Genomic DNA, 27,430 nt, shown 5'->3' on the forward strand with positions numbered 1-27,430 from the left:
TGGAGAGCTGGCAACCTATCTCCCGCTTTTAGAGCCAGTAAGACTTGGCTCAAGGACAGCATCTGGAACTTGTCCTGCCGAAGAACAAGTTTAGTGGTCAGAAATTCAGACCTCTGCCCTCCTTTGCGACCAAGAAGTAAAATGAATATAAACCTTTCTCCATTCTTCTAAAGGCACCACCTTTATGGACTGTCAGCAGTGCATGAGCTTCTGCTACCAAAATTGAGGCCTGGGTGAAATGTTATGGAGCTTTTTGTGTTTATTGTGGGAAGAACTCTTAGCAACTCGTTATTTTCTATGTTGCCTACCCACGGGATAAAGGAGATTGCTTTTGTGTCTCTATGCGGACTTAGGCCAAAAGCAATCTTCTCCCACTTCCTTTTGCCCTTCGGGTGCATGGAATGCCTGTGGCATTGAGTTCCAATACCAGGATCCACGTTATGCTGGTCTGACAACAAGATCTTTTTATGACACCTGCGACAAGGCTTGAATTGAACTCTAAATCTTTCTGAGGAGACAACTGACTTAGTCGATGTCGAAATGCGGAGGAATTTTGTCAGCGATACACAAGAAAGGGCTGTGGACCCAGGTTGATGACGCACAGAAACTTAGGAACTGACACCAGGATGTTTGTTGTCACCTAACATGCTTCTTTGCTGACTTGAGGGGCAGCTGTGGATAAAGCTGTAGGGTGCCACTTGGTCACCATAGAGAGATATTGCTGGGGAAAAGCTTTTCCGAGTCATTCTGTTGCCTGGAAGGGAAATACATCAGGTAAGGGATCTGCAGGAAAAGGTAGCCATAAGGAATGAGTAATCTGATCACAGATAAGCCTAATTAAATAAATTGACCAACTTGCAAAGATCAAAATTCCATTAAAAAAACGAGTGCATTAATTTGCTCAGAATACATACTCAAGATTATGAACAGAGGTATGGATATCTCATGTGGCTACAGAAACGAATTGCTATGCCATCCAAAGAGAGTTTTAACTGGACCATCAAAGCAATGGCTGTGAGCATGAGTTAGGATGTAGACTAGTGTTAGATGTGAGAAGTTGGGTTGAGCACAGAGTTCTAAATGCCAATAAATACAAATTCAGCAAAAGGTTTTGGGGTGACTCTACAGAGAGTGCCAGGACCAACAGAAAAAAATATTGCATCCTGATTTTCACTTTCATACCAATCAATGTATGTTCCTCCCGATCTTCCCTTACCTGGTCAACACAAAGCAGCATAACAAAAGAGTGACCCTAGACAATAATAGTCTTCACAAACATGTGGGCAACACTCTGTTTGACAGCAGCCATGGTTTATTGTGGTGTCACCCCCTTCCTTCCTTCCTCATGTTCCTTGTTGTTTACTTGAAACAGACCTTTTGTTGCATTTGTTTAATGTTGTCATTCATAAAAAGCTGACATGGAAGTGTAAATGACATTTTAAATTGATGTGCATGCGCCACTGTATTTACAACAAAAAAAATGCACCACAACCACTGGCCTACACTTGCATATCTTTGCAAGCCGTTAAAAGTAAGGACAACATATTTTACATTCTGGGCACCTCTGTCTGTAATTCTCTACCACTCCTTGTGAGACCTGAGGCTTACTGTTAGAAAATCATTTAAGACTGAGGGCCTTATTTATGGGCTTTAGCCGTAGGGCAGCGCCGCAGGCCTCCCTGCTGTGCTGCCCTACGGCAAAAGGAAAGGGCAGGAATGTGCCAATAGGGCCTCATAAATGAGGCTCTTATACTTTCTTTACCACTGGCTTTCAGGACTATGTTCTTTCAAGGCTCTGTCATTTTCTTTGGGACAGTTTTGGTGGGTGTCCGGGTACATGCCGCCCTTTCCTGTTAGTCTACCTGGTTCTCATAACTGGGTTCTCCATAGTCTTAACTTATGACCCACATATCTTATATATACATCCATACCCCAGAGATATCTTAGGCCACTGTTGTATGGTTAGTAGCCCTCTACAAAAGCCCTAAATAGATAAAGTAAATAAAGACTATTTAATGGAGTCCTGTTGCACGAAGTGAGGGAAAAAAAAGATCTGAGGAAAGGACCACAGCGACAATCACCTACCTATTTCTGATAGTTGTCTAAGTGATTGTCACTTAAATCAGAAAATATACGCTCCTGAGAAACATTAGCACTAATCAATAATTTGAGGCAAAGCAAAGAAGATATCTTTCATATTCAAGTCTTCATTGAAATCCAAAAATCTTCAAAGAGTTCATTGTAATTCCAAAGTTGGTGCCAAACATATTCCAAAATCCATTATTCTCCAGAGTTTTGAAACACAGCTACAGCTGGTGTGTATCGCAGTTACACTGATTTATTAAGGCTTGTAATCATGATACAGTCATATAGATGAATATGTATGAGCTGACAGACATATTATTCATCGTTTCACCACACATACACGTGCGACTTTCATGATATGGCAACCATATTGGTTATGGAACCTTTACATAAATCAGTGCCAAACCCATGATACAGATTCACAGATACAAGGTGGCAGCATGCTCATCCTCCATCTAAATCATCTCAAACCCTCACAGACCCATGGCAACCCCCGTTACAACTACAGCATAAAATGTCAATGGAACTCCAGACTTGCAGCAGGGAGTAGTTACAAGATAGCGAATTTGTGGACGAAATAGATTCCATTATGTGAAACCTGTACCAATAACCTCACCTGACACACAGACACTTTTTTAATTAAGTAAAACAAATAACACAACTCAAGATAGTGCAATCTTCTGTGGCCTGCAGAAAGTGGGTTTCTGCACATAGTGTGCGCCAAAGAAAGAGTGGTATTCATATATATACAAAGAGTACTTACAAAGAGAGCTCACTGGCCTCTCTGGGGGTTGAAACTGAAACGCGTGTATCGTGGCCAAGCCTTTTCCAGTTGTGCTCACGACTTCCTTCTCATTATTAAGGATTTGTAGCTTGATGAAGACATCTGATTTTGACGTTTTCACTCGTATTGTGGCCATATGTTCAACTGAAACTTTTACAGAATACCTACAAAGGATACATTGAGAACATACAACATAAAATTGCAGCTGATCGTACACATTCAATGAAAGCTCAATGAAATCTGAATAATGTGTGAAAGAATGAGAACATTATTTTTATTGAAAATAAGTCAGTGTTCAATATGACTGCATTATTTGCTTACTTTTCCATTTAGAAGTAGATACAATAGTCATTCCTGATCAAATTTACATGTGCCGAGGCCTGGATTTGCCAGGATCTTCTTATATGGGGGATTAGAGCAGACAGCGGCTGAGGAGCATGTCCACTTCTATGCCGACAACGTCCTATTATATGTCACAAAACCCTACTTCTTGATAGCCAGAATACTTTTATCTCTTTGGCAGCTATTCAGGCTATCAAATAAACTGGGCTAAATCCAAAATCTTCCCCTTGTAGGGCCAGCGATACGACTCCCTGGCACCAGTAGTGATGGAGGTATTACAATACTTGGGTATCAATGTCACCCGGGACCCACATGCGTTTTTGCGCAGGAACATCCTCCCCCGACTAGACAGACTCCATGACGATGTGGCAAACTGCCATTCTCTTCAATATCCATATTAAGAGACAGAATGCACACCTTTGTATTACACAGTCCTTTTGCACAAAATGCTCAAAAGCTAAAATATTTGCATGCAGACTGGCCTAGTGCTTTACCCCAATGGAAAGAATGAATGACTTCAAAACATGTGGAGCGACATTAAGCTCCAACCACTAGCCGATTCAGACAATATTTAATAGATTCCAACATAAGTTAGGTAGTCCATTTTATTCCACTTTGATCCATGTTTTATTTCATGGGTTACTCATTATTTTCTTCAGTCACATAAAAGGCTTCATGTTTCCCAATTTTTTCAAATGCTTTAGACATGCCTATCTGGGCCTTTTTCTGCAGCACGTGGTAATACATTATTCATCCTAGGCAGCTGTATTCGCTTTGACCCAATGCATTTCGAAATGGACAGCCCTTCGTCAGGGGTAGCTAAACATAAATTCAAATAAAAATTGCTATTACAATTTTGCAACATTAGATATGAAGCATGAGCTGCGTGTCGACAGAGACGAGGTGTGTCGTGGTGACCACGAGGTGATTCTCTACTGTAAGAGAACGGAAAAAACCCTGCCATCACACACAGGGACGCCTGCACGAGTATGGAGAGAAGCCTGAGGATACTTGGGTTAGATGGATAAATTCACAGCTTTAACACCTTTGCGGCACAGTGACTTACTCCAAGAAGTTGGTACCCTGACGGGGAGGTCCTCCGCCAAGAATTTGAGATGGTGGAGACCAAGAACTACCGCTATCTCCAACAGGGGCATGGGCTGCGAAGGCAGTTAATTGAGGGAAAGCAACTGCTGGAGGCCTAGCCTTTGGAAGATCGTTTGCCTACGGAGCCAATAGTGGACAAAAGGATCTCCACAATCTATAGGAAACTGGTTAATAATTCCCCTGACCTGCTGAGACCCCTGAGAAGCACCTGGAGTGAGAACCTGGGAGAACTAGACGATGGAGACTGAGGAGAGGCTCTCCAGAGCCCATGGGAAATGGCCATTCGAGCCAGGTTTAGATAAGTCCAACAAAAAAATTGAAACGGGACATATTACCCTACATAAAATAGGTACGGTCAAAATGCTGTTGTGCCTCAGGGGCTGTAACCAAGAGGGCACATTCTTTCACATCCTCTGGGATTGCCCAGTAATTGAAGAGTTTTGACGCAAGGTGACTCAGGTAATGTCCCTAGTTCATTCTTTAGCGTTGCGCCTTGATGCAAAATGGCAAATATTGACAGTGCAAGGGGATGAAAACTGGCTTAAATACTATATGATTTGGTTAATGATGGTGACTGGAGTGGTCAAGCGCAATATAGCAAGGAGATGGGGCTCAAATACTCACCCAAGCATTATAGAATGGCAGTCAGATGTTGACTGTCTCAGAGGGCAGAGGAGGTGATCTACCGGAGCCCTGCCTGCCCCAAAAAATGTGAAAAAGTGTAACTGGCCTGGTGAGACTTCAGAGGTACTGATTGGGGGCTCTACTAAAGGGGAAAGGGACAGGTGCTGCACTTTAGTTGGGTCAAATGCACTGACAATCCTATGTAACATACTAGGCCGTGAAAGCCTCATTTTTGATCTGAACACGGAGACCGCTATTCGAATTGTAAAGCCTTTCAGTGACAACATACACTTTGTTGAAAGCTGTATTTTTCTCCTATATATAATGTATTATTAGCAATATTTTAATATACAGAATACATTTTTCTACATGTGCCTAAAAGGATCTACAGATCATTTTCAAAAGTCAAATAAGCCAAGACTTGGGTACAGTGTCCAACCTATTTTCGATAGGTAGAGGTACATGATGGGGTGCCCCCTCTCTCCTATCCTATTTGCCCCGGCCATTTAACCACTATCTGCATGGGTGAGGAGAAATGCGTTAGTACAGGGATTTGAGTGGACACCAGAGCTATCAGATCGTATCACATTATACGCAGACGATGTTGTCTTCTTCATAACAGACCCCAACAGAACTGGCCCAAGACTCCTCGGATAATGCGTATATTTGGGGAGATGTCAGGCCTCTACATAAATAGATCTAAATCTACCATTTGGGTGGTGGGGGTCCCTTGGGCATGGAAGCTGGCTGGAAGAACTAACGATAGTAACTGACAGCCTACAATATCAGGGAGTATACCTGTCTGAAACACAATCAATCTCATGGGACAGAAACCTGGGTGTCTTGACAGATCGGGTTTAAGGTGACGGTGTGCACCTTGTCCCATCTTCCTCTCATAGTGTATGGCAGACCTGCCAACTTTAAGATGGTATCCCTTCCCCGCCTACTTTATCAATTGCAATCTCATCCATACCTGATTCCACTGACATGGTTTTGGCAAAGAAACACAATACTGGGCCTGTTTTTGTGTGTGGGGGGTGACACGAGTTGCGCTGCGCACATGCTACCAATCCACGTTCTGTGGCGGTATAGCTGCTGCTGATATACAGTCCTACTATTCAGCAGCTCATCTGCAGGTTATAAATGAATAATGGTATTGCTCCAGACCGGATCCAGGGTATATGGTAGAGCAATGGATTATGAATGACCCTTCTCAGTATACATACCTTTACAATAGATCTGATCATATAAATCCCCCCGCGACTAGGGTGGTGATCATGGTCTGCCGAAGGTCTCTCTGCCGGATGGGTTGGTGGGACCATATTACCAGGAAAACCCCACTATGGCGAAACTGTCTACTTCCTCAGGTGGCAGAGCTACGAGGGTTCCTACAGTGAGATCACATAGGGATCTCTTTGGTCGGGGATGTAATAAAGGGCTCCGTCCTTAAATCATTCCAAGAACTACAAGTCGAATTTTCTATGCCGCATACACAATTTTATAAACACCTCCAATTAAGACATGCCATCTACCCATATCTAAAAGACTTAACATTAATCCCTGAGTTTAGCCCATTGGAAGGCAAAATACTATCTTAGGAGACCATAAAATTGCAAAGATTTATCAATTCCCTAACACTCTGGAAACCCTGTGGGCGACATGGGTAACAGACGTGGGCCCAACTGATGAGTACAATTGGACCGAGGCTATGGAATCACCAAGAGAAGCTGCGATTTCAATCCGCCTGAGGCTCATACAATTCAAACACCTTCACAGGGTGTATTACAATCGGCATAGATTGTGGAGGGCGGGATTGGTTGCATCCCCACAGTGCCTTTGTTCTTCTCATGATGAAGGTACATTCTTACATACGATATGGACCTGCGTGGCACTAGATAGCTTTTGGCGCGCAGTGGTCGAAGTGGGCAGGATCGGCAGGGCATGGCGTGCCCCTACTTCTTTAATTTGATAGATGCCGTTCTCCTACTTTATTATTTTAAACACATGTCCTACACGCCAGGGATGGGCGGGCAGGCAGAGAAGGAACGGCAACGTCTCTTCCTTCCTCCTCAGAGACGACAAGGACATTGTCCACTTCTCCTGCTCTGCCGCTGGCTGCTGCCTTAACCCCCCCCACACCCCGCTCCTCTTTCTCACTCATCCTCCCTCTCTTTCTGTCTTGTTTCTCCTCACTTATGGGAAACCGTGACTTTAAGAAATGGTTTATTACCCTCTCTTTCCTCCTTTCGTTTATTTGTTCCTCCGTGAAATGGATCCAAAAAAGAAAAACACTTTTGCTGGAAATTTCTTTTTCTGACATTTTTCTATTCCAAAGTGCAGCCTTGCGACGTCGAGAAATAAATGGTTCAAAATGTGAAAAAATAACTAAATAAATATTATTTTATTTTATAGGCGCTTCAAAGAGATCTTAGAGACTAAGAGCACCAAAATGTAAAATGAAGCACTGGCCAGAAAGCTAGACTTGAAGCCTGGTCGGTGCACCACTGCTGCAGGGAGAACTCTGGGTGACTTGTGGCAATGGTTCGGACTCAATTCACCTCTTGACGGAGTCAGGAGTTACACAGGCCAGCTCCTTTCCACTTTCTCCTTGCGCTACAGTTGCCACTCTCTGTTAAAGAAGTTCTCAGCGAGACCCCTAACGCACACAGGTGAAACACTGGCTTAGTCAGAGATCAAATAAAAAATAATAATAACAATAGCAGCCATAATTACAATAATGGTTATGACTATACCAAAAATGTCCAAGTGTGACCCTAAAGTGTGCTGATGAAATACGTATGCTTATTGTTGGGACGCTGCTATGACGCTCTCACCTCTGTGCGCCAAGCTACACCTGATCTCCCAAACATGCATGCTTTCAGGATCAGAAGAAGATGGGAGGGGTGCTCAGTGGCACCACTTGAAGACAAGCCTCACACCTCAGAGTGAGGTGCTACACCAAACCGCTGAATGAAAACAAGGACTACAAGCCCTAAGGAGTCACAGGACTCTCCCAAGACTTTAAACGGCGGCCGCCTCTGTAAACGCCTGGAGTACGTTCCTTGTGGTCCATAGCATCCTTGCTAAAGCAATTGTGATCCATAGTTGCTGCAGCCGTGCAGATGTTTGGAATTTAGAATTCTTGTAGCCTGTTTGTCTTAGAAGTCATCAAAATACGTATCTGGAATCAGAGAAGTATTCCCATATAAAACTTGTTTAAGGATAAAGACTTGTATTTTTGTGATTTTCACAAGGAGTCATCTACAGGATTGCAATCTCACAAGATTATGGGCTTTGTGCACCTTTCTTCTATTTCCAACAGGAGTCGCCCATTTGGATTAGAACTCAAAGGGACAACAAGGAGTTGCTGGGATCAGGTTTGGAAAGGCTAATGATCATTTGTAGAACAAATATGGTATTGATCGCAAAGTGGCCAGATTGATTTTATTCACATCCAAACACATTAGCGCCACTTTACAGTTTGTCACTGAAGCGCTACTTTTGTGTTCTCGTCTTTCTTTGAACAACATGTTTTCCCCTGGAGTGGATATGCACCAGTCCTGGAGGTAAAGCAATGCCTGGTTGATGGATGGAGTGAAAAACAAATTGTGTACAGGCTCTGTGTTCACAGATATTTTTAAACCACACTGCTTATGTTTTGTAAGTATGTAAGCAATGGACATTGAAAAGGTTCCCTTCCTGGCCCCGTAGTCATGTCCTTAACTTTTCATGCATAAACACTCATTGATTTCTGAATAATGAGTGTAAAAGCATTAAGGTTACCATGCTGTTCCTTCTTCCATTGCACATGCTTTACTTAATCTTGCATTCCCTTGAGTGGTTGCTCTTTCCAGGATGATGTTACGTTTTTTTCAGGCAGCATATTGCTCTTGTCTAGTGCGTAATTTGATTTGAGTTGCATCCAGGTGTTTATGGCTGGGCACAATTGGGTTGTAGTTGAAGGCAGTGCGAGTTTTTCTCAGTGGGGCAGTATGATGTTCAGTGGGAGAGAGGATGTGGCATTATGGTCAGAGCTGCTGAATTTGGAACTGGGGAACCAGGTTCAGCCTTCATGACCAGTCCCCCAGACCACTCCCCTGAGGGAGCACTTTCCCATGCTAGACATTAGAAGTCCCCGCAGGACCTTAGAAGCCCTGGTGTCTTAGCAACGGCAGGTGGGCACTAGTGGGGGCAAGTTAACCTTGAAGGTCTGTCCACCCAAACCCATGCTGAAGTTCACCTCCAGTCTTGCAATCAGGCCTTTGAAGCAGCACACCCTAAAGTGACTGTGACACTGTCACTGAGGTCACAGGACCCGTGAGCAGGGCAGCTCTAGGACGGTGCAACCGGTGTGATCACACCGTGGGCTGACTTCGGTTGGGGGCGTCATGTTTGCAAACATATTATATTTCTAAAAACACTTGCTGCCTTCTTCCTGGCCTCCAGCAATTTTTGGCAACAATAAAAATGCCATGATAATTCTGGTGATTAATGTTCTTCCTAGAGAGAGATGGAGTTTTGTCAAGTGGAAGTTTTGACTTGTGGAAAGGTAGCGTAGAGGGTTAATGTGCCTGCTACAGAGAACATGTATCATGCAGATCACAAACTGCACATAATGTAAATAGGTCAGTGGGTTACTGCTTTTGTCAGAGAGATCCTTTTGTTACTTGCAGTTTATAAGTTAAAATCCTAACATAGAACAGTGAGATGTTAACTGTCATCTAAGAGCTGAATGGAAACTAGGGATTCTCCTGTTAATCTGCCCTACTTGGAGAAACTTCTGGTGAATTTTGGAAGGGTTTCAGGGTATTTAACTAATGCTCAAAAGACTGAGATTATGACATGGAATACATCTGCTGGTACTGTACCAACTAAATAGCAAATCCGTTATCTTGGTATACAAATCACACATGATATCACTAGGACGACCTTAGTAAATCTAGACCTTAAACGGAAAGAAACTGTCATGTTATTAAGCTCTTGGAGCGGTCTTGCATTGTCTATCCTGGGCCGCTCCAATTTGATTAAGGTGTCTATATTGCCAAAGTTCACTTTCATTTTTAATATGATTCCTTTATCCTTTGATCAATCCGCTTTGAAAGAGGCACAAGGGATAATAAATAGTTTTCTATGGGCAAATAAGGGGGTGAGGATTGCATGGAGGAAGCTGAGATGCCCAAAGGTAGAGGGGGTATAGCTAGTCCTGATCTCCGCTGTTATTGTCTTGCCTTTCAATTGAAGAACATAAGATCTCTCCTATTTAATTCCCTCCCTGCTTCTAGCCATGTCTAAACATACCCCACAGGGGGGTGATGGTTGTCTTTTTAAGTTTAGACACCCAAAATACTTAAAACATTTAAATTAAAGGTTCTAAGTTTGGCCTGTGAAGTTTGGTTTCAAATTAGGAAGATCCTGAAGACCCCTTACTATAGTGCAAGGGCCCCTATTTGGAATTCCCCCGGTCCTCCAGCCTGCTTAAATGCTTAAAAGATAGTTTATCTTCCGTATTACAGGAGGAAAGTATTTTGAACTGGGGCCAACTGCTTCAAGAAAACAAACTCCTTCTGTGGGTTGTACTGTATAATTCTACTCATCAAAGACTCTCAAGACTTAAGTTTTACCAATTATCTAGTTGAGCCTCACGCCTGGATAAAGAAGGAGAGGCAAATGCAGAACATGAACTTTCTCTTCGAGGCCCCCTATCTCAACGTAAGTAGGTCTCTAAATGGTATTGGCTTCTGATTAAGGGTGAACCCCCTTTAGCCCCTATGGAGGAGTCCTGGAGAAGAGACCTGCCTTTGATCAACGTAACTTACTTATGGCAAGTATCGATGTGCACTTTATGGAATGTGGTCAAAGCTGCCTATCTTAAGAGGAACCATCTGTTCACACTCCACAGGGCATACTGGACCCCGAAGAAATTGTCCAAACTGGGAGGTGATCATCAGAAGGTTTGTCTGAAGTGCGACTCTAATGATGCGGATGACTTGCACATGTTTTGGCAGTGTCCTTCTATGCAGGGCTTCTGGCAAGACATAGGTAAGACTGTTGCAGAGGTCCTGGGGCGAGAGATTGAGGTAAGCCCAAGCCTGGTTATATTTGGGGTCTTACCAGAGGAGTGTATCAGTTATAATTTGTCTAATTCACAGGCCTCTCTTTTATTTTTATTGTTTCTTCTTGCTAGGCGTGAAATTTGTTTAAAATGGATTACACTGCAATCACCTGCAGTATTAGATTGGGTTGCCTCGGTGAGGCGGATCTATAGATTAGATCTGGCTAGTTCCTCAAGGAAAAGATGCAGAATATGGAGGGATTGGGAGAATAGGGTTTGATACAATTATATCTTGTTATTTGACATCACACATATAAAAGTCCAATGATTATGAAATAAGTGAGAGTGGAGGTAGTGCGCTCATTCTGCGGTGGTGAAGGGCTTCCACCCTCTACACTTATCTGGTTTGGGATCTAGCAACCTGTTTTGTTGGATCCCCGGAGGTCTTAGCAACCTGAAGGCATCGTTATCTGGGTACAGGGATCCATGAATAAACTTTTGGTTTGCCTAAAGACTTCTCGCTTATTTTTTCTGAATGAGGACATAAAAAAAAGGCTGATGCCACACACTCAGATATATAATCCAGACCAATTAGGTAAGAATAAAAAAAGGGATACTCATGATTTATTTCTAAAACCAAGGAGCACTTTATACAGGCAGGTGATAAATACTTGCAAATGCACGACTGTTCAAAGAAATGCAGTTGTTCTTGTAATTGTATCAGTTACAGGTTGATATCGCTTTTCAGAATACTTGGAATTACACAGTAAATACTACTTTCGGATTACTTTACAATTATGCTCACTTTTCCCCATACATTAACAGTTCCATACAAAACAGTTTCTAGACCCTTTCCTACTATGGGTAGCTGTGGGAGGAAAAATGGTTATTGAACTTGTAGGTATGTGACTTGCGAGGTTGAGGTTTTGGGGTTCCCCAGGGTCCAGGTGGACTCTCTAGTTGCACCACCAGCAGCACTGGGGCAGCCGGGTGCAGAATGCATGGGCACAACGTTAGCCAACGGGCTAAACGGGCCTTTGGTTGGGGTCTGCTGGCAAGCAGGCCACATTTGTGTGGGAGCCAAGCTCCTAAGGTTGCGGTGGACAATGCAGGGGCCAACGACCGACACAGGAACTGCACTGCCAGCGGCACCGAGGCGGCCAGGTGCAGGAGGTAAAGCTGACATCGGGGTTTCTGGGCTTCTCAGTGGAGACCGTCAGTTTCGGAAAGCTGTAGACTCGGTCAGGGGGACCTCTTGGAGGCGACCAATGACTGGGAAGGGGAGTGGGGATCTGGAAGGATGCTTGGACACCGTTGGACCCAAGGCTGGGAAGGCGTCGAGGGCTAGGCTGTCTTAGGCATTGGTTTCTTTAAGCTGCGATCGGTAGCAGTCGGTGCCAGTCGGACAGACGTGGTCAAACTTCCTGGACCGCTTCAATCAAGGGAAAAGTTGTCTTACCGCCTTCAGTCACGGTGGGGGGGACTCTTCAAGTAAAGGCTGCAGGTTTAGTTTCAAAGCTTGTGGGAGGTCAGGGGTCACAAGATCCCAACTTTGGATCACCGGGGGGACCTTTTTGGTATATAGGGCCACTCGGCCACAGGTCGTGGTGGCCAGGTGCAGAGTGGTACAGAATCACTGAGTCTGACTCTTGAGGTTAGTCTTTGGGTTAAGCAAATCCGATGCTCACGGGAGACAAAGTCTGTTATTTGAGTGCCGGTCAGGTCATCTGGGCTCTGGGGGTCTGGTGCTGCTGGACATGCCGGTTTCTTTGCTGTAGGCAGGTCGTGTTTGGGACAGGCCGGTAGGGCTGGGGCCAAGTCGGTTGGTGTCCTTGGTTTCTTCCTGGGTCAGCACAGCTTCTTCGCTGAATCTCCATAGCCAAGGTTCAGGGTCGCCCCTAAATACTACATTTAGGGATGTTAAAGGGGTGTGTAGGTTTGAACCAATAGGTCCCTTCCTTGGGGTGGGTACACCCCCTATTATGCTACCCTCTAGTGGGAGGGAGCATGAGCCTCTTCCTAATTGGCTGAGTCCCCTCAGCTTCAAGATGGAGGAGACTGAGATGTGTGCTTCACCTTGCTTTCTTCACCTGAGGGGTGGGTTCGCCAATGGTTGGCACACCTCTCTTCCTAGCCTGGATTTCCCGCCGATTCTCCTGCCCCAGTGTGGGGTCAGAACCGGTGGAAGCCAGTTGCTGGGGGCAGCAAAAGGCAGGGACAGTGTCAGAAGGCAGCAGTAATTCAAAGCTTCCCCTTTCGTGGGCACAGCCCATCCTGGGGGAGGAGGCATGACACCTCTGTCCAGGATGGGCTTTGATTCTGGGCCCAGAGAGCGGAGGTCCTCTACCCAGGGGTCCAGAAACCTGTCTGGTGCTAGATATGGCGGGCAATCATTCAGGAACCACACCAGGGCTGGTTGATTTTCAGGGGGAATCTCTAAGATGCCCTCTAAATGCGTTTTATATTAAATTCAACACTAGCATCAGTGTGGGTTTAATGTGCTTAGAAGTTTGCTACCAAACTACCCAGTTTTTAGTAAAGCCATTTTGGAGCTGTGGAGTTCGTAGTGACCAACTTCCACATCATATATTCTTTTTGGCTTTACTACACTTACAATGTCTATGAATGGACTTAGACACTGTAGGGGTGCAGGGTTCATGCCTCTGTACCCTCAATTTAGGACTAGTGCACCCTGCTAGAGGGGTGCCTTACCTAGGCCTTAAACAGTGGATTACAGGTATGGCACGCAGGGGTTGGCGCCATGTCGACTCTTTACCTTTCTCTTCACTAAAACATGCAGCCTGCAGTGGCAGAGTGTGTGGGTTGAGGTGCAGGGCCTCACTTACTAACTTTTTTATTTTTTCACGAATAAACTATTTTATCCGAGGAGAACACTCCCTTCATAAGTTCTCTAGCTTTGAAGATTTGTTGTCCCCCTTCTCACTCTCAACATTGATTATTTTATGCTTCAGAAAGCCAATTTGTAATTGGAAAAAGAGGTTTTGTGAATCACAAACTTGATTCTACATTTTATTAACATTCGTATCCGTTACAACCCTAATCTGATAGTGCTTTTGAATACCAAACTCCTGGCCTCTAAACACACTGTCGTCCTAAGCAAATGAAACAAGATCCTGGAAACACTCTGTCTCATTATAAATGGTTTGCCCCATGTTCTGTAACCACCCAGTCCTCAGTGACCCCTGCAGCGACCTGTCAGTCTTTCTGGGTGTTGGACTTGGCCCTCTCTGCAGGATCACTCAAACGTTTTGCCTTCACTGCTCCTGTTTTCTGAACCCGTTTTTTGTTGGCTTTTAGGACTTTGTGCACTTTATCACTGCTAACCAGTGTTAAAGTGCTTGTGCTCTCACCTTCAAACATGGTAAAATCGGCTTACACCAAACTGGCACATTTAATTTACTTATAAGTCCCTAGTAAAGTGGCACTGCTTCTAACCAGTGCCTATAAATTAAATGCTATTAGTAGGCCTGAAGCACTTATTTTGCCACCCATGTAAGTAGCCCTTTTAAAACATGTCTCAAGCCTTCCACTGCAGGCTGTGTACAATTTTAAACTGCCATTTCAACCTGCCTGGCCTAACCCTTTCTTTTTGATAGATTTGTTACTCCTAGGGTAGGCACTAAACAGCCAATAGGTCAGGGTGCATTGTATTCAAAAGGTTGCACTTTTAAGTTTTACATGTCCTACAAGTGAAAAACTCTTACATTTACTTATCTACCTCTCCCCTAGGATAACACTGGGTTACCTTAGTACATTTCATAAGAGATAACTCTTGTTTGGGGACAGGAAGAAATTTCATGTTTGGTGTCTAAGAAATTGTAATTTAAAAACCTTTTTAAATGACAAAGTTAGATATTAAGTCACAATTCTCAAAATGCTACTTTAAGAAAGTAACCATTTGGTGCCTGCAACCTGTATCCTGGGTCACATGACTAGGTGTAGTTGACTTTTATTTATTCCTTCCAGACAGTTTCACAAAGGGAGACTGGTTGTTGGCTGGATGGGCCATCCTGGCCTGATGAGAGGGGTGGAGCTATCACCTACCACACTTGCACTTCAAAGGAGCTGCTGCAGCACACACACACACACAAAGAACTCCCCAAGAATCAATATTGGACCCTCAGACCAACTCATTAGAACACTCATGGGCATGTTGATACCATAGAGGACTATCCTGCTGCCTAAAGCCTGCCCTGCTGTCGGAAAAGCAAGAATGGATCTGCTCCCTTCATCACAGGCTACCTGAAGTGACTCTAAGGGTCAGCTAACTGACTTTCTGGTCAGAGCTACAGGGAGATAACAAACTCCTGGTCAGAGCTACAGGGAGATAACAAACTCCAGAGACCTTCCTGCAACTGCCCAGCTGACCTGTTGCAACTGGACCTGCAACTGGACGTGCCTGAGACCTGCTGGCCTCTGCCAGAGTGAGCTCCTGATGCCCAAGTAATGCCTCCCCGGGTCCTGCACCCTTGGTCAGCATCACAGTGCATTTGTTTGAGGAAGAGAAAGAAATACTGACGTTTTGGGCTCTTCGCGACTGCAAACGGGCCTGCTCATGCAGAGATTTTGCCTCCTGTAGCAACTGACAACGCAAAGCTTTGGTGGACCCGACTCTTCGCGTGACAGCAACCGGTAGCGATGACCAACAATGCGAGATCTGCACTTCACACTACAGCATTGACAGCTCGCAGTGACATTCAATGCGAAATTCCAGCAACGACCGTCTGCGATGCCCAACAGGCTCTTTCCGACATAGCGACTCTCTCCCTGCCCCTCAGCGCCTCCTCCACCACGAACTGGAATCTTTGCACTGGACTTTAAGAAGGTAACTTTTTCAGCTTGACTCATCTGATCCCTGTATCTGGCCCGAGCTCCATCATGTTCAGTCTGAACTTGTGACTTTACCCCGGTCTAGCACGACCAGAGAACTGTGAGTGGTCATTTGTGCTTTCCGGCTCTATATTTACCTAATATCTTTGCAATAGCACACCTCCGGTTCTACTAATTGGATTTATGTTGTTTTGGTGTCAAATAGATTTGTATATTTTACTCTATGTTTATAAATCAGTGTGGGATTTGTTTTCTGTTGTGTTTTTATTTTCTGTTTGTGTACTGCATTAATGTGTTGTACACATTGCCTCTTAGTTAAGCCTAACTATTTTTGTGAAAAGCTACTAGAGGGTTAAGCCCAATTAAATTTGTGACTTTTTGTGATTCAAGGATTGTGGCTGTTGCTTGAGAAGGGCTCACATATGCTCAAACAACAACCCCAAGCTCTCACACTAGGTTACCATCAATATGCAGGCTATCATAGGACCAATCAGTCTAAAAATGAACTGTGTGGCTTTTTTCCTCAGGTAAAAATAAAGGACCTGTCATTTAATGTGTTTGACCCTGTCTTCTAGTGAAAACAAAGAACGTACTACTCACCCATGCAAATGTGATTGCTTAAAATTTCAAGTTTGCTAGGGTCAGAAAAACTTAAACTCATGTAGAAGTAACATTGCTGTCTGCAGATGAAACAATATCTTTTCTGGCAGAGAGATGTCAAGAGGGAGCATTGCAAGCAAGAAAATATTTGCTCTCCATGCAAATGTAAATGGGCATAAAACAAGAGAGAAAGAGGCACTACAGGATTGATGTCTGCCTCAAATAATCAATCAAACACAAACATTGCTGTGACACCCTTTTCTGATGCATGGAACAAACATTTCTAGGACACTTACAGTTGTTATCAGAATTACCATTTAGTGCTACACTCCCTCCAGGTAAAACAGGACAATTCCATGTCCCCTGACAACTGACACCTTACGTTTTCTAAATAAGGTTAAGATACGACCTTACTAAAGGAAACTTGTGGGTTATCCTAATGCTTTTTTACTCTTTTAACTGGATCCAAATGTTATCTAGAAAAAAGATGCAATTTTTAAGAACTTCCTCAGGTCAGTCCCACCCTGAGGTCGAGTCCGCCCTGGTAGTACCACCTTACCAGTGAGTGACAAGGTGGCAAATGATGAAGCATGTCACATTACGTGAGTGAGCGTACCTCGTCCAATTCTTGGATTTTCCCTGTTTTACCTGGAGGGAGTGTAGTAGTAGGTGGTAATATTGATGACAACAATAGGTGTCCTAGGAAAATGATTCCATGCATCAGAAAAGGGTGTCATGCCAATGTAAATGAACTGACACAGCAGCCAATACTTTGGCTAACACATGAGCTATTGGCATGGAACCAAAGTAAAGTATCCTAAAAAAATACCTGCCATACAACATGATAAACAGGTAACCATTTGTGTATTGGGCGAATTACAGTATGAAATATGAGTCATACATATTCAGTGATACCATCCAGTGACTATTTGCACCAGAAGTATTATGATGAAACTCTTTTATCATTTACGTTTTTTTAGTGATTTGTTGTCCAAATGGAGCTACAACACTCCTGCTACTTTTTAGTAATGTGAAAGTACTTGAGAAAAACCCCGTATACACTATGACCAGCTTGTGCAGAATGTATGAAATATTTTTTACTAGTTCGTTTGGGGGTCTTGTCTTTGGACTGTTAACAGAAAGATTTCTCATGACTTGGAGCCTATACCTATTTCTAACCATCTGTAGGCCCTTATAGCCTGAAGTCAGTTTCTAATTCTTCAATAAAAAATATTTCACCCTGAAAACCTTCTCCAACTACTCTGTCACGCTTATGATGTCAGTATAATTTCCAACATTGTTACATGGGACAATAAAGCAACTGTAATTTAATTCTGAGATGCTGCCTGCATCTTTGAATGTGTTTTGGCAGTAGATGTTTTCATATAGTGTGACTGCCTTCCAAAACATTCACCGCTGTCAAATTTAATCAAGTGGATATAGTTAAAGTCTGTATTTCAAAAGGAACCCATGTACAATTGTAAATAAAATAATCATAATGGTTCGAACACATATTGGGGCAGATTTCCGTCATTTTTGTGATGCCGCTGCATTACTTTTTGTGACGCAGCAGCAGCGTAAAAATGCGGCCCATTCACAATGTGTCGCATCTAGGGAGGATAGGCCTCAACATGCATTACTGGAGTTGCATCATGCTGCAACACGACTCCAGCAATGCATGACTTTTGCGCCAGCAGATGCACCTGAATTTCTGACGCATCTGTCAATCCTTGCAACATGGTGTGCCGTATTGTAAATACGGTGCATTCATGGTGGCGTAAGGGTTTCTCAGGGTGGCGCAGGGAAAGTGACGCTTCTCTATAGATGCGTCACTTTGTTGTAAATCTGCCCCATTATTTGTATAATCTTCAAATAATACACACAAGAGTAGAGTTGGTAAAATTTATTCTACAGACCTTTACATCAGTATAAATTCTTATGAGCAGAACTCAGGGGCATATCATCAAGGGCAATATCGCCGCTAGAGCGGCACTTTTTGCCGCTAAATCGATGATATTTTTATCGCCCTATCAGCAAGATGTCACCAACAGCTGTTAGAGACAGTTTACTGGCAATAGCGCCCCTTGTCAGCACGCCTCCCATCGCATCGCTAATGAGATGCAAAGGAGGCGTGCCTGACAAGACTCCCTTGGAAAAATATCGCTAACCCAGCTTTGTCATATTGACGAGGGGATAGCGATATTTAAAATCATGTTAAGTATGCCTTAACGCAGGAATTTAACGTCTGTTAAATTCCTGACTAAGGCATACCTAACATGGGTGGTGGATTGTGTGGCTAAGACCACAGGCCCGATCATCTAGGATATCGCCGTTTTCCACCATGAAAAACAGCAATATCCACACTATCTCTGGAATTTTTATCGCCTCAGCGATGCGCGTTGTTCATAACGCGCTAACCGGGCAATAAATTACAGAGATAGCCGGCGATAAATATGCAAGCGCTAAGCGCGCTTTGCGATATTTATCGCCGGATCTTGATAATATGCCCCTCAGATCGGGAAATAACTAAAGACCAATGTAATATAAAATGTAACTCTATCGGCAACAATTTAGACACTGTAATTAATTATGAGCACATCTTGTGTAGTCAACCCGAGTAAATGGCATAACAGAGGCCCTCATTCTGAATGACTCAGTAATCCCAAAATAACTAGTTTGCAATGAGATTACATTTTATTGTGTTTGACCCATGGAGCTCAGCTGCAGACTTCTGTGGGTAAAACACTAGGGAAAACATGGGTAATCAGCACTGAAACAAATATTTTACTACGTTTTTCCCCAACGTTTTAGCATATTTTCAGGCCTATCTGGAGTTAACAATGCTGCTAGTGTTGGGAATTCCTAGCCGATATATCAGGCCAAAATCCACTCAACTTGGAATCCTAACCACAGTGTTGTGCGATCAGGGAAAAACTGGGAAACATAAATAAGTTTAACAAGTGGGATTACTCATTATCTACCCAAAGAACAAAATACTTAGGCCAACTTTTCAATATGGATGGAAATAACACACTGGAATTCCACCACCTATAATAACAGATACGATGGAAATCTGTAATTTTGTGGTAAAGTTATCCTGCTGTATTCTCTGTTGTTCCATGGAAAGTGTCTAAGAAATGTAGAAGTACAGAAGGAAACGAGTATACCATATCCGATTCTCTTTCAGGAATTTCACCGGCTGGTAGCTGGTAAAGTGTCCAGGGGGAGAAAGGTAGTGAATGCAGTATTCCCACATTACTTCAATTTCCAATTTCTTTCCAAATATTTCCACTTGAATCTGCAATTCCTCAGCCATCGGAATAAAGGACTTTGGTTTCAAAAGGCTAACCATTGAATCAAAACAGATTGTGCGTTGTATAATGTGCTTCATTGCTCACTCCTCAAGACAAAACCTAGGTGTGAGAAAGTTTCACCCATATATCACAAATTATGGAATCTTCATTATGGAAGTGTTTTTTTCAGATCGATTAGAGGTCACCACACCAAATGAAGGGTTAAATGCGTAAATACATACAAATTTCATAGAGTTATTCCTCAGATTTTGTTGGATAAAGCGATTTGAAAGAATACAAGATGTGTTCCCATTAGTACTGCAGCTTAGAAGTTTGACAAGCAAGGATAATGAAATGACCTTGACTGAACAGAGCGAGGCTCATACATTTCTCCTTGTGAATGTGCTCTAATGCCTGTTGCTTTGAGCCACAGCCTCCAGAGCAAAAGCTTGGGATTCCTCATTTAAACCTTCCTTTTACTTTTGTGTACTGGGTTATTTACCTTAGTGGGACAGACTAGATGTAGAATATGTTGACATTGCAGGATGAGCCTAATGTACAGTCTCCTGAGTGCAGCTGGTTATTGTTTTTACTCCTCATGATGTGCACCTGAGGGCTTATTTCAAGCCCCTTGCACCTCCGGTGCTTCACTTTTCGTGACGCACCGGCGGCGCATTTTTCTGCGTGGCTTTTCCTGTCCTTGCAAAGACGGCCTCTTTACACGCAGCACTTTTATCCATGGAACCTGACTCATTTTCAGATTTATGAGAAATCGTAAAGCTGGAAATGTGTCTGAATGCTACGCCTCCCAGGGGAGGCGTAGAGCGGCACAACGTGGAGAAACGTATTCATTTCTACTCTTTTTTTTCCTTTTTCTGTGCGTGCTGCATTCTGTAACACACACAGAACGAGGAAATCACCTCTGGTGATTTTTTATGTGTAGGAAGGTGTCCCTTCCTGCACATAGACAATCATCCCTGTGATGCAGGAATCCTTGTATCTCAGTTATGGCCTCCCGGTATTCTCTAAAATGAGGGCATTGCCATGCTAACAGGCACATGCATCAACCATTTTTGCGAGCGCAAATGGTGCGATTTGCAAAAATCGGCCGTTTGCGCTCGCAAAAAGTGCTTCTGCGATGCATCAACCTGTCAGCCTCTCGCAATTTAAGAAATCGCAAATTATTGGGATTTCTTAAATTGAGATTGCATTTAAGGAATTGCAAATTGCGATTCCTTGAATGCAATGCATCATGGAATTGCAAATTGCGATTTTGCTAATAGGGGGCGCAAATTACCATCAATTTGTACTTGATGGTAATATGCAAAAACTTTGAAAAATGCACTAAAGTGCATTTTTCAAAGTTGTAGGTTACACACACACATGCCCTTGGGGCATGTGTGTGCGCAATATGTGTGCACAGATCAATTTCAGGGGTGCAACAGAGTGTCCTTTTGACACCCTTGCACCCTTGAAATTGCATGCGCAATTTGCGAGTACCTATTGGGACTCGCAAATTGCGCATGTTATGTTATGTTATGTTATAAAGAACTTGTAGAGCGCACGGACACCGGGGGGTTTCACGGCGCTAAGCTTGAATAGTGTTGACAGCGAGAGGGCTTAAGCATATGCTTGCGTGAACAACCAGGTTTTAAGTGCTTTCCTGAAGCTTAGAAGATTGTCACAGCTCCTGATTGATAGAGGTATGGTGTTCCAGAGTTTCGGGGCGAGGTAGACGAACCTGCGGCCACCTTGTCGCTGGAGCTTGAAGCGGGGGAGGGTAAGGAGATGAAGGTGAGCAGAGCGCAGATTGCGACGCGGTGTGTGTTTGGAAATCATGTCATTGATAAATTTGGGGCTCCTACAGTGTAGTGCTTTGAATATCACACAGCCAGTCTTAAAAGCGGTGCGTTGGGCTATAGGGAGCCAGTGAAGTTCAGATAGAGAGGATCTCGTGGAGTGCCAGTTAGGTTTTTTAAGAATTAGACTTGCAGCCTGATTCTGAACCAGTTGGAGACGGTGAAGTAGGAATAGGGGGAGACCAAAGTAAATGGAGTTAGAAAAATCGAGACTTGAAAGAACCAAGGCGATTACAACTTGTGTGAGTGCTGAGTGAGATAGTAGATGAGAGATCTTGCGAATTTTACGCAATTGAAAGAAGCAGGAGAAGACCACTGCCCCAACCTGTCCTTTAAGAGATAAGGCGGAGTCAATGGTCACCCCCAAGCTCTTTACAGCAGATGAGGGGTTAGGTGGGGCTCCTAGTTCAGAAGGCCAAAAGTGGTGGCCCCATAGGGTCTCACTCTTCCCGGGCAAGACCAATTCCGTCTTACCAGGGTTGAGTTTGAGATGGTTAAGATCCATCCAGCGCTGGATATGAAGCATAGTGGCTTGAAATTCGGCCACTGAGTCAGCAGAATCGAGAGTGAACACTAGCTGCAGATCATCAGCATAGTTAAAGGTAGTCACCTTTCTACTTTTTAGTGAAAGAATCAGAGGTTTGAGGTATAGATTAAAATGGAGTGGAGATAGGGACGAGCCCTGTGGCACCCCACAGGTGGTAGAAAGTTTAGGGGCTGTGAAAGAGCCGAGGCGGACTGCCTGTGTCCTATCTTCAAGAAAAGACTTTATCCAATTGAATGCAGAGCCCTGTATGCCGGCTTGTGTGACACGGTCCAACAAGATCTTGTGGTCGACCATGTCAAAAGCGGCCAACAAATCTAATAGCACCAGGGCCTGGGGGATATTTTTGTCTAGGTTGGCTCTAAGGGTGTCCAGGGCTGCGAGGATCACCGATTCTGTGGAATGGGCAGGCCGAAATCCGGCTTGATGGGCTCTAGATATTCTGTCTGTTCAATAAAAGAGGAGAGGCTGCCTGTAACGTGGGTTTCCAAGATCTTGGCCAAAAACGAAGAAGAGAGATAGGTCGGTAGTTTCACAGCAGTGAGGGCTCAGATCCTGGTTTCTTCAGCAGGGGGATCACGATAGCGTTCTTAAAAGCTGTGGGGACCAAGCCTTGCGCTAAAGACTGGTTAAGGAAGGGAAGCACATGCTGAGAAAGGTTGGTAAGAGCAAGCCTCATGACTTGGGGAGGACAGCAATCGTTTGGGGACCCAGATTTAACACGGGTCATCAGCTCCGAGAATAACTGAGAGCAGATGGGTGGAAAGTGGGATAGAGTTAGGGAGTTAACGGGTCCGCTGGACAGAGGGTCCGTGCTAGTACTAATCGGTATGCTGGCTTTAACGGCTGAGATCTTGTCCAAAAAGTAATTATTCAGGGAGTTACATAGCTCTTGAGTCGGAGCCTGAATGGGGCGTATGCGCTCGGGGTTGCAAAGAACATCTACGATAGTGAAAATTTCTTTCGATTTGTTCTGAGCGTTAAGAATTCTGGCTGAGAAGTAGTCAGCCTTAGTCTTCAGTATTACTTTTTTGTACTCTTTCCGAGCCTGTGCAAAAAGCATTTTGTCTTCCATGGAGTATCTAGTCCTCCATTTCCTCTCTTTTTGGCGGAGCGCAAGTTTTAGTTCTTTTAACTCTGCCGAGAACCATTTATGAGCGTCTGAGTGACGGGCGCGGGAAAATTTAGTGAGGGGAGCATGGATGTTGGAAGCCGACAGTAACCAGTTGGATATATTTTTTTCCATGATGTTAATGTCGGGATTGGACGTGGGGGCAGTATTAGACAGGGTGTTAACGAAATGTGATTCGTTAAGTGCCCTCCATTTTCTAGTCATCCCTCCTGTAGTTGGAGGGGCTTTGAACCCGGCGTATATGGAGGCAGTAAATTTTAGCAAGTGATGATCAGACCAGATACAAGGTGAGATTGAGGGCACTGAGATACTAAAGTTAGAGGACCAAATTTGGTCCAGGATATGCCCCTTTTCATGAGCTAGTACATGTTGGGTCATGTTAAGATTAGAGAGCAACTCGGAGAGTTCTGTAGCGTGGGGACCGCCCCGGGTATCCTGATACCAATAGTTAAGGTCACCTACTGGTAAGACATTAGAGTAATTAGTAAGAAGGTTAGCCATTTGTTCGCTAAGTAATGTAGGAAAAGTAGGCATTACCTGGGGGGGGGGGGCGATAAATAAGCGCAAAGACAATGGAGCCGTAATTGGTGTCAAGTTTGATAACAATGTTCTCAGTTTCCGGCACAGCAAGGGGGGGAAGTGAGGCAGACTTCAAGTTTTTGTTAATGATAGCAGCGACCCCACCACCACTCTTGCCTGAGGACCTATTGGCGTGCAGGATATAATAGTCAGCCGGGAGTGCTGCCAAGATGTCAGGGGTAGAATCCTCGGTTAGCCATGTTTCGGTGACCAGGAAAATGTCAGGTTTTTGAGATGACAGTAAGAGGAACACGTCGAGCTGGTGCTTAACCAAGGAACGAGTGTTGAGGTAAGAGATGTGCAAGGGCAGAGATTTGGCTATAGGAGACCCAGAGGACGCGGGGGTGGTGAGGAGAGGAGTGGTGGGGATCGGAGGTTTTTGGAGGATGGGCCTGTAGGCCCATAGGAATAAATGGAAAGGCATTCCTTAATTGCAACTCACAATTTGTGATTTGCAATTAAGGAATGTTTGGGAATCGCTAATTTTATAGAGATTCTTACATGCATACTCTTTTGCAATTCCTTAATTGCGATTCCTTAATAATCGCAATTAAGGAATCGCAAAAGCCTACATTGATGTATGTGCCTGTAAATGTATAAAATCTGCATTGTCTGTCCCACATCGTCGACAACGTGCATCAGGCCAGAGCCCGCATTTTTGTAATTTAAACGGCGCATGATACGTTTGACGCAAGTATTTATAATGTATTATGCGCAGGTTACCGTTCAGGGTGAGCATGTCGGTTAGTGCGCAGCATGTGGTCAGGTCCTCTGACGTGAGAGGCGAATCAAGTATGTCGTTCCATCTTTCTTGTGCTTTATTTGTATTTCCCGCTATGTCTTCCTGCAAAAGCATGTATAGGTTTGTCACAAGGTGTATGTTATGAGAGTTAATGAGAACCATTTGTAGTGCCTTTAGCGTTGGTGGTTCATTGGGAAATGTAGGATATAGGTTCTTAATTGTGCCTCTCAGTCTATGATACGTAAATTTAAAGAGGAGCGTTTGATTGCTAATGTAACTAAGATTATCTGTATCAATAAATGTGCCTTCGCTATATAGGTCCCCCATCACCTGTATACCTACTTGTTGCAGTAGTTCCATGCCGAATTTTTCTTGAGTTACCGATAATGGTGGGTGTTGTTGCAGTGGCAATGCTGGTGCATAAAGTGGCAGATTGTGTGCTAGCTTTCCCATTCTTTGCCATGCTAAATTTGTATTGCGTATGGTGTTAATTTCATGCTTTGCCACATGCGTGCGCTGATGTGGTAGGACATGGCGGAGCGAGATTGGGTAAGCATCTCCATCCTCAACAGCCACATGTGGCATGTAGCGGATTGGGTGGAACCAATAGTGTGCATATTGCGCCTGAGCACATAGATAATAAAGTAAAAAATCTGGGTCTTTGAAGCCCCCCTTTGAGTAGGGTAGTGTTAATGCACGGAGCCCGATACGCGCCTGTTTGCCAGCCCATATTAGTCGGGTTACACTAGCTTTCAGTCTTTGGAAGACAACCGTTGGTGGGGTAATGGGGATGTTATTGAAGCGATAAAGGAATTTGGGAAGGATGACCATTTTTACAATGGCCATTCTATCTGCCAATGATAGAGGCAAATGGATCCATCTCTCCACCTTCTCTTGAGGCTTACTTATTGCCAGTCCCATAATTTGTACGTATGACTATGTCAGGGTCTCTATGATACCAGATACCTAGGTATTTGACAGTGCTAAGCTGACACTTTAGTGGAAATTCTGCTGGGTGAGGTTTTGCAATTTCTGTCAACAGGAGAATTGTGGATTTACTCCAATTGATTTGGAGGCCTAAGTGTCTTCCGAATTTAATATATTACCGTAGTAGGGGGACAGATTTTCTTTGGGTTCACAGACATACAGCACCATATCATCCACATAGAGGGAAATACTTATGGGCCGTTGAGGAAACTGCAGCGCCGTGGCCTTATGCTGTCGCCTTATTTTACACGCTAATGGCTCTAGTGCGATAGCGAACAGTAGGGGTGAAAGGGGACACCCTTGTCTAGTACCTCGTTTTATTTGCATTGTGTCTGATACGTACTTATTCACTTTTATGCCTGCCACGGGTGCAGAATATAACATTTTGATCCATTGCAGGAGGCTCGGGGGCATTCCCATTTTTTGCACGACGGTGAAGAGGTATGTCCATTCGACAGAGTCAAACGCTTTGGCAGCGTCTAATAAGACCGCCACCGCTTTGAGTTCTGGATTGAGTTGGTAGGATAGTGTGAATAGGGTGCGAATATTATGAGTTGTGGAGTGATGGGGTATAAACCCTGATTGATCGGGTAATACAATATTGATCATTAGCGGCTGCAGTCGTTTGGCAATGAGTTTAGCTAATATTTTAGTGTCTGTGTTAATTAATGAGAGCGGACGGTACGACTCACAATTTCCTGGGTCCTTATCTGGCTTTAAGAGGGCTATGATCATAGCTTCCCTACCGGAAGGACTTGTTTACTGTGGGTGTCACCATACATTTCTAGGAGGTGGGGAGCTAATATTTCTACATATTCTTTATAAAATTCACTCGTAAACCCATCCGTGCCGGGGGCTTTCCTGTTGGGTAGTGTTTTTATTACTTCTGTAACTTCTTCAATTGCGATGGGTTGCGACAAGTATTCCCATTGATTATCTGACAGCCAGGCTATTGCAATGTCTTCCAAATATGTTAGTACTTCATGTAGGTTCGCTGTGGCCCGTGCTGCATACAGTTCACCATAAGTGTCCATGAAGGCTTTTATTATGCCCTTTGTATCGTATTTTGGAGTGCCATTAGGGTCTTTGACTTTAATTACAGCGTGTATTGTATGTTCATGACATATCTTGTGCGCCAGTACTCGTTCTGATCTACCTTCTCTGCCATATGTTCTTGCTGTTTGCCTCCTCGAGACATACTTAATCTCATTGTCTGCGAGCTCCTCATACTGAGATATACTGTCTCTAATGGCGCCTAGTGTAGCAGTGTTTTGGGTGCATTCGTATTCCTCTTCTAAGGTTCTAAGCTTATTTTCGCATCTGGTGAGTTGAGTGCGTATGTCTTTTAGAATACCCGTGTTTGTGCTTATGCATACATACTACACAGATGGTGGCTTTGAATGCTTCCCATAACAGACTACCGTCTTCAACAGAGAGTTGATTCAGCTGAAAATACTCTTTGATTGCTTGCCTGATAGCAGTGTTGTATGGCGAGTCTAGTAGTGATTTGGTGTTGAACCGCCATATATATGGTGGCGGTGCATAGTTGGGGAGTTCTTTAGATAGCATAACTGGTTTGTGGTCTGATAATGTCTTCAGCAAGTGTTGAACCTCGTGCGTCCATGTGCTAGCTAACTCTGTTGTGAGCCAGTAGTCTATATGTGACTAGCTATCATGTACTGTAGAGTTGTGTGTGGCCTCTTTGTGTTGTGGATTGCGCAGTCTCCACACATCTACCATTTTGAATTCTGCCATACTATCCTTTACTACTTGAACTGCGCGTTTATGTGATTCTTTTGTCACTCCTGATCTGTCTAGTTTGTCGTCTAATGATAGGTTTAGATCCCCG

General features: G+C 43.9%; 1 protein-coding gene across 2 annotated transcripts in view; it reads right to left on the reverse strand.

The window, feature by feature from the left end:
- The window catches only part of ADGB (androglobin), a 1,188,702-nt gene that overhangs the window by 311,513 nt on the left and 849,759 nt on the right, over nt 1–27,430 (reverse strand). For both annotated transcript variants that reach the window (XM_085611585.1, XM_085611586.1), the window contains exon 27: nt 2,849–3,033. In XM_085611585.1, the coding sequence (XP_085467711.1) occupies nt 2,849–3,033 (185 nt within the window). The remainder of the gene's footprint in view (nt 1–2,848; nt 3,034–27,430) is intronic.

This window comes from Triturus cristatus, chromosome 6 (genome assembly GCF_964204655.1).
Source record: "Triturus cristatus chromosome 6, aTriCri1.1, whole genome shotgun sequence".
Taxonomy (NCBI): domain Eukaryota; kingdom Metazoa; phylum Chordata; class Amphibia; order Caudata; family Salamandridae; genus Triturus; species Triturus cristatus.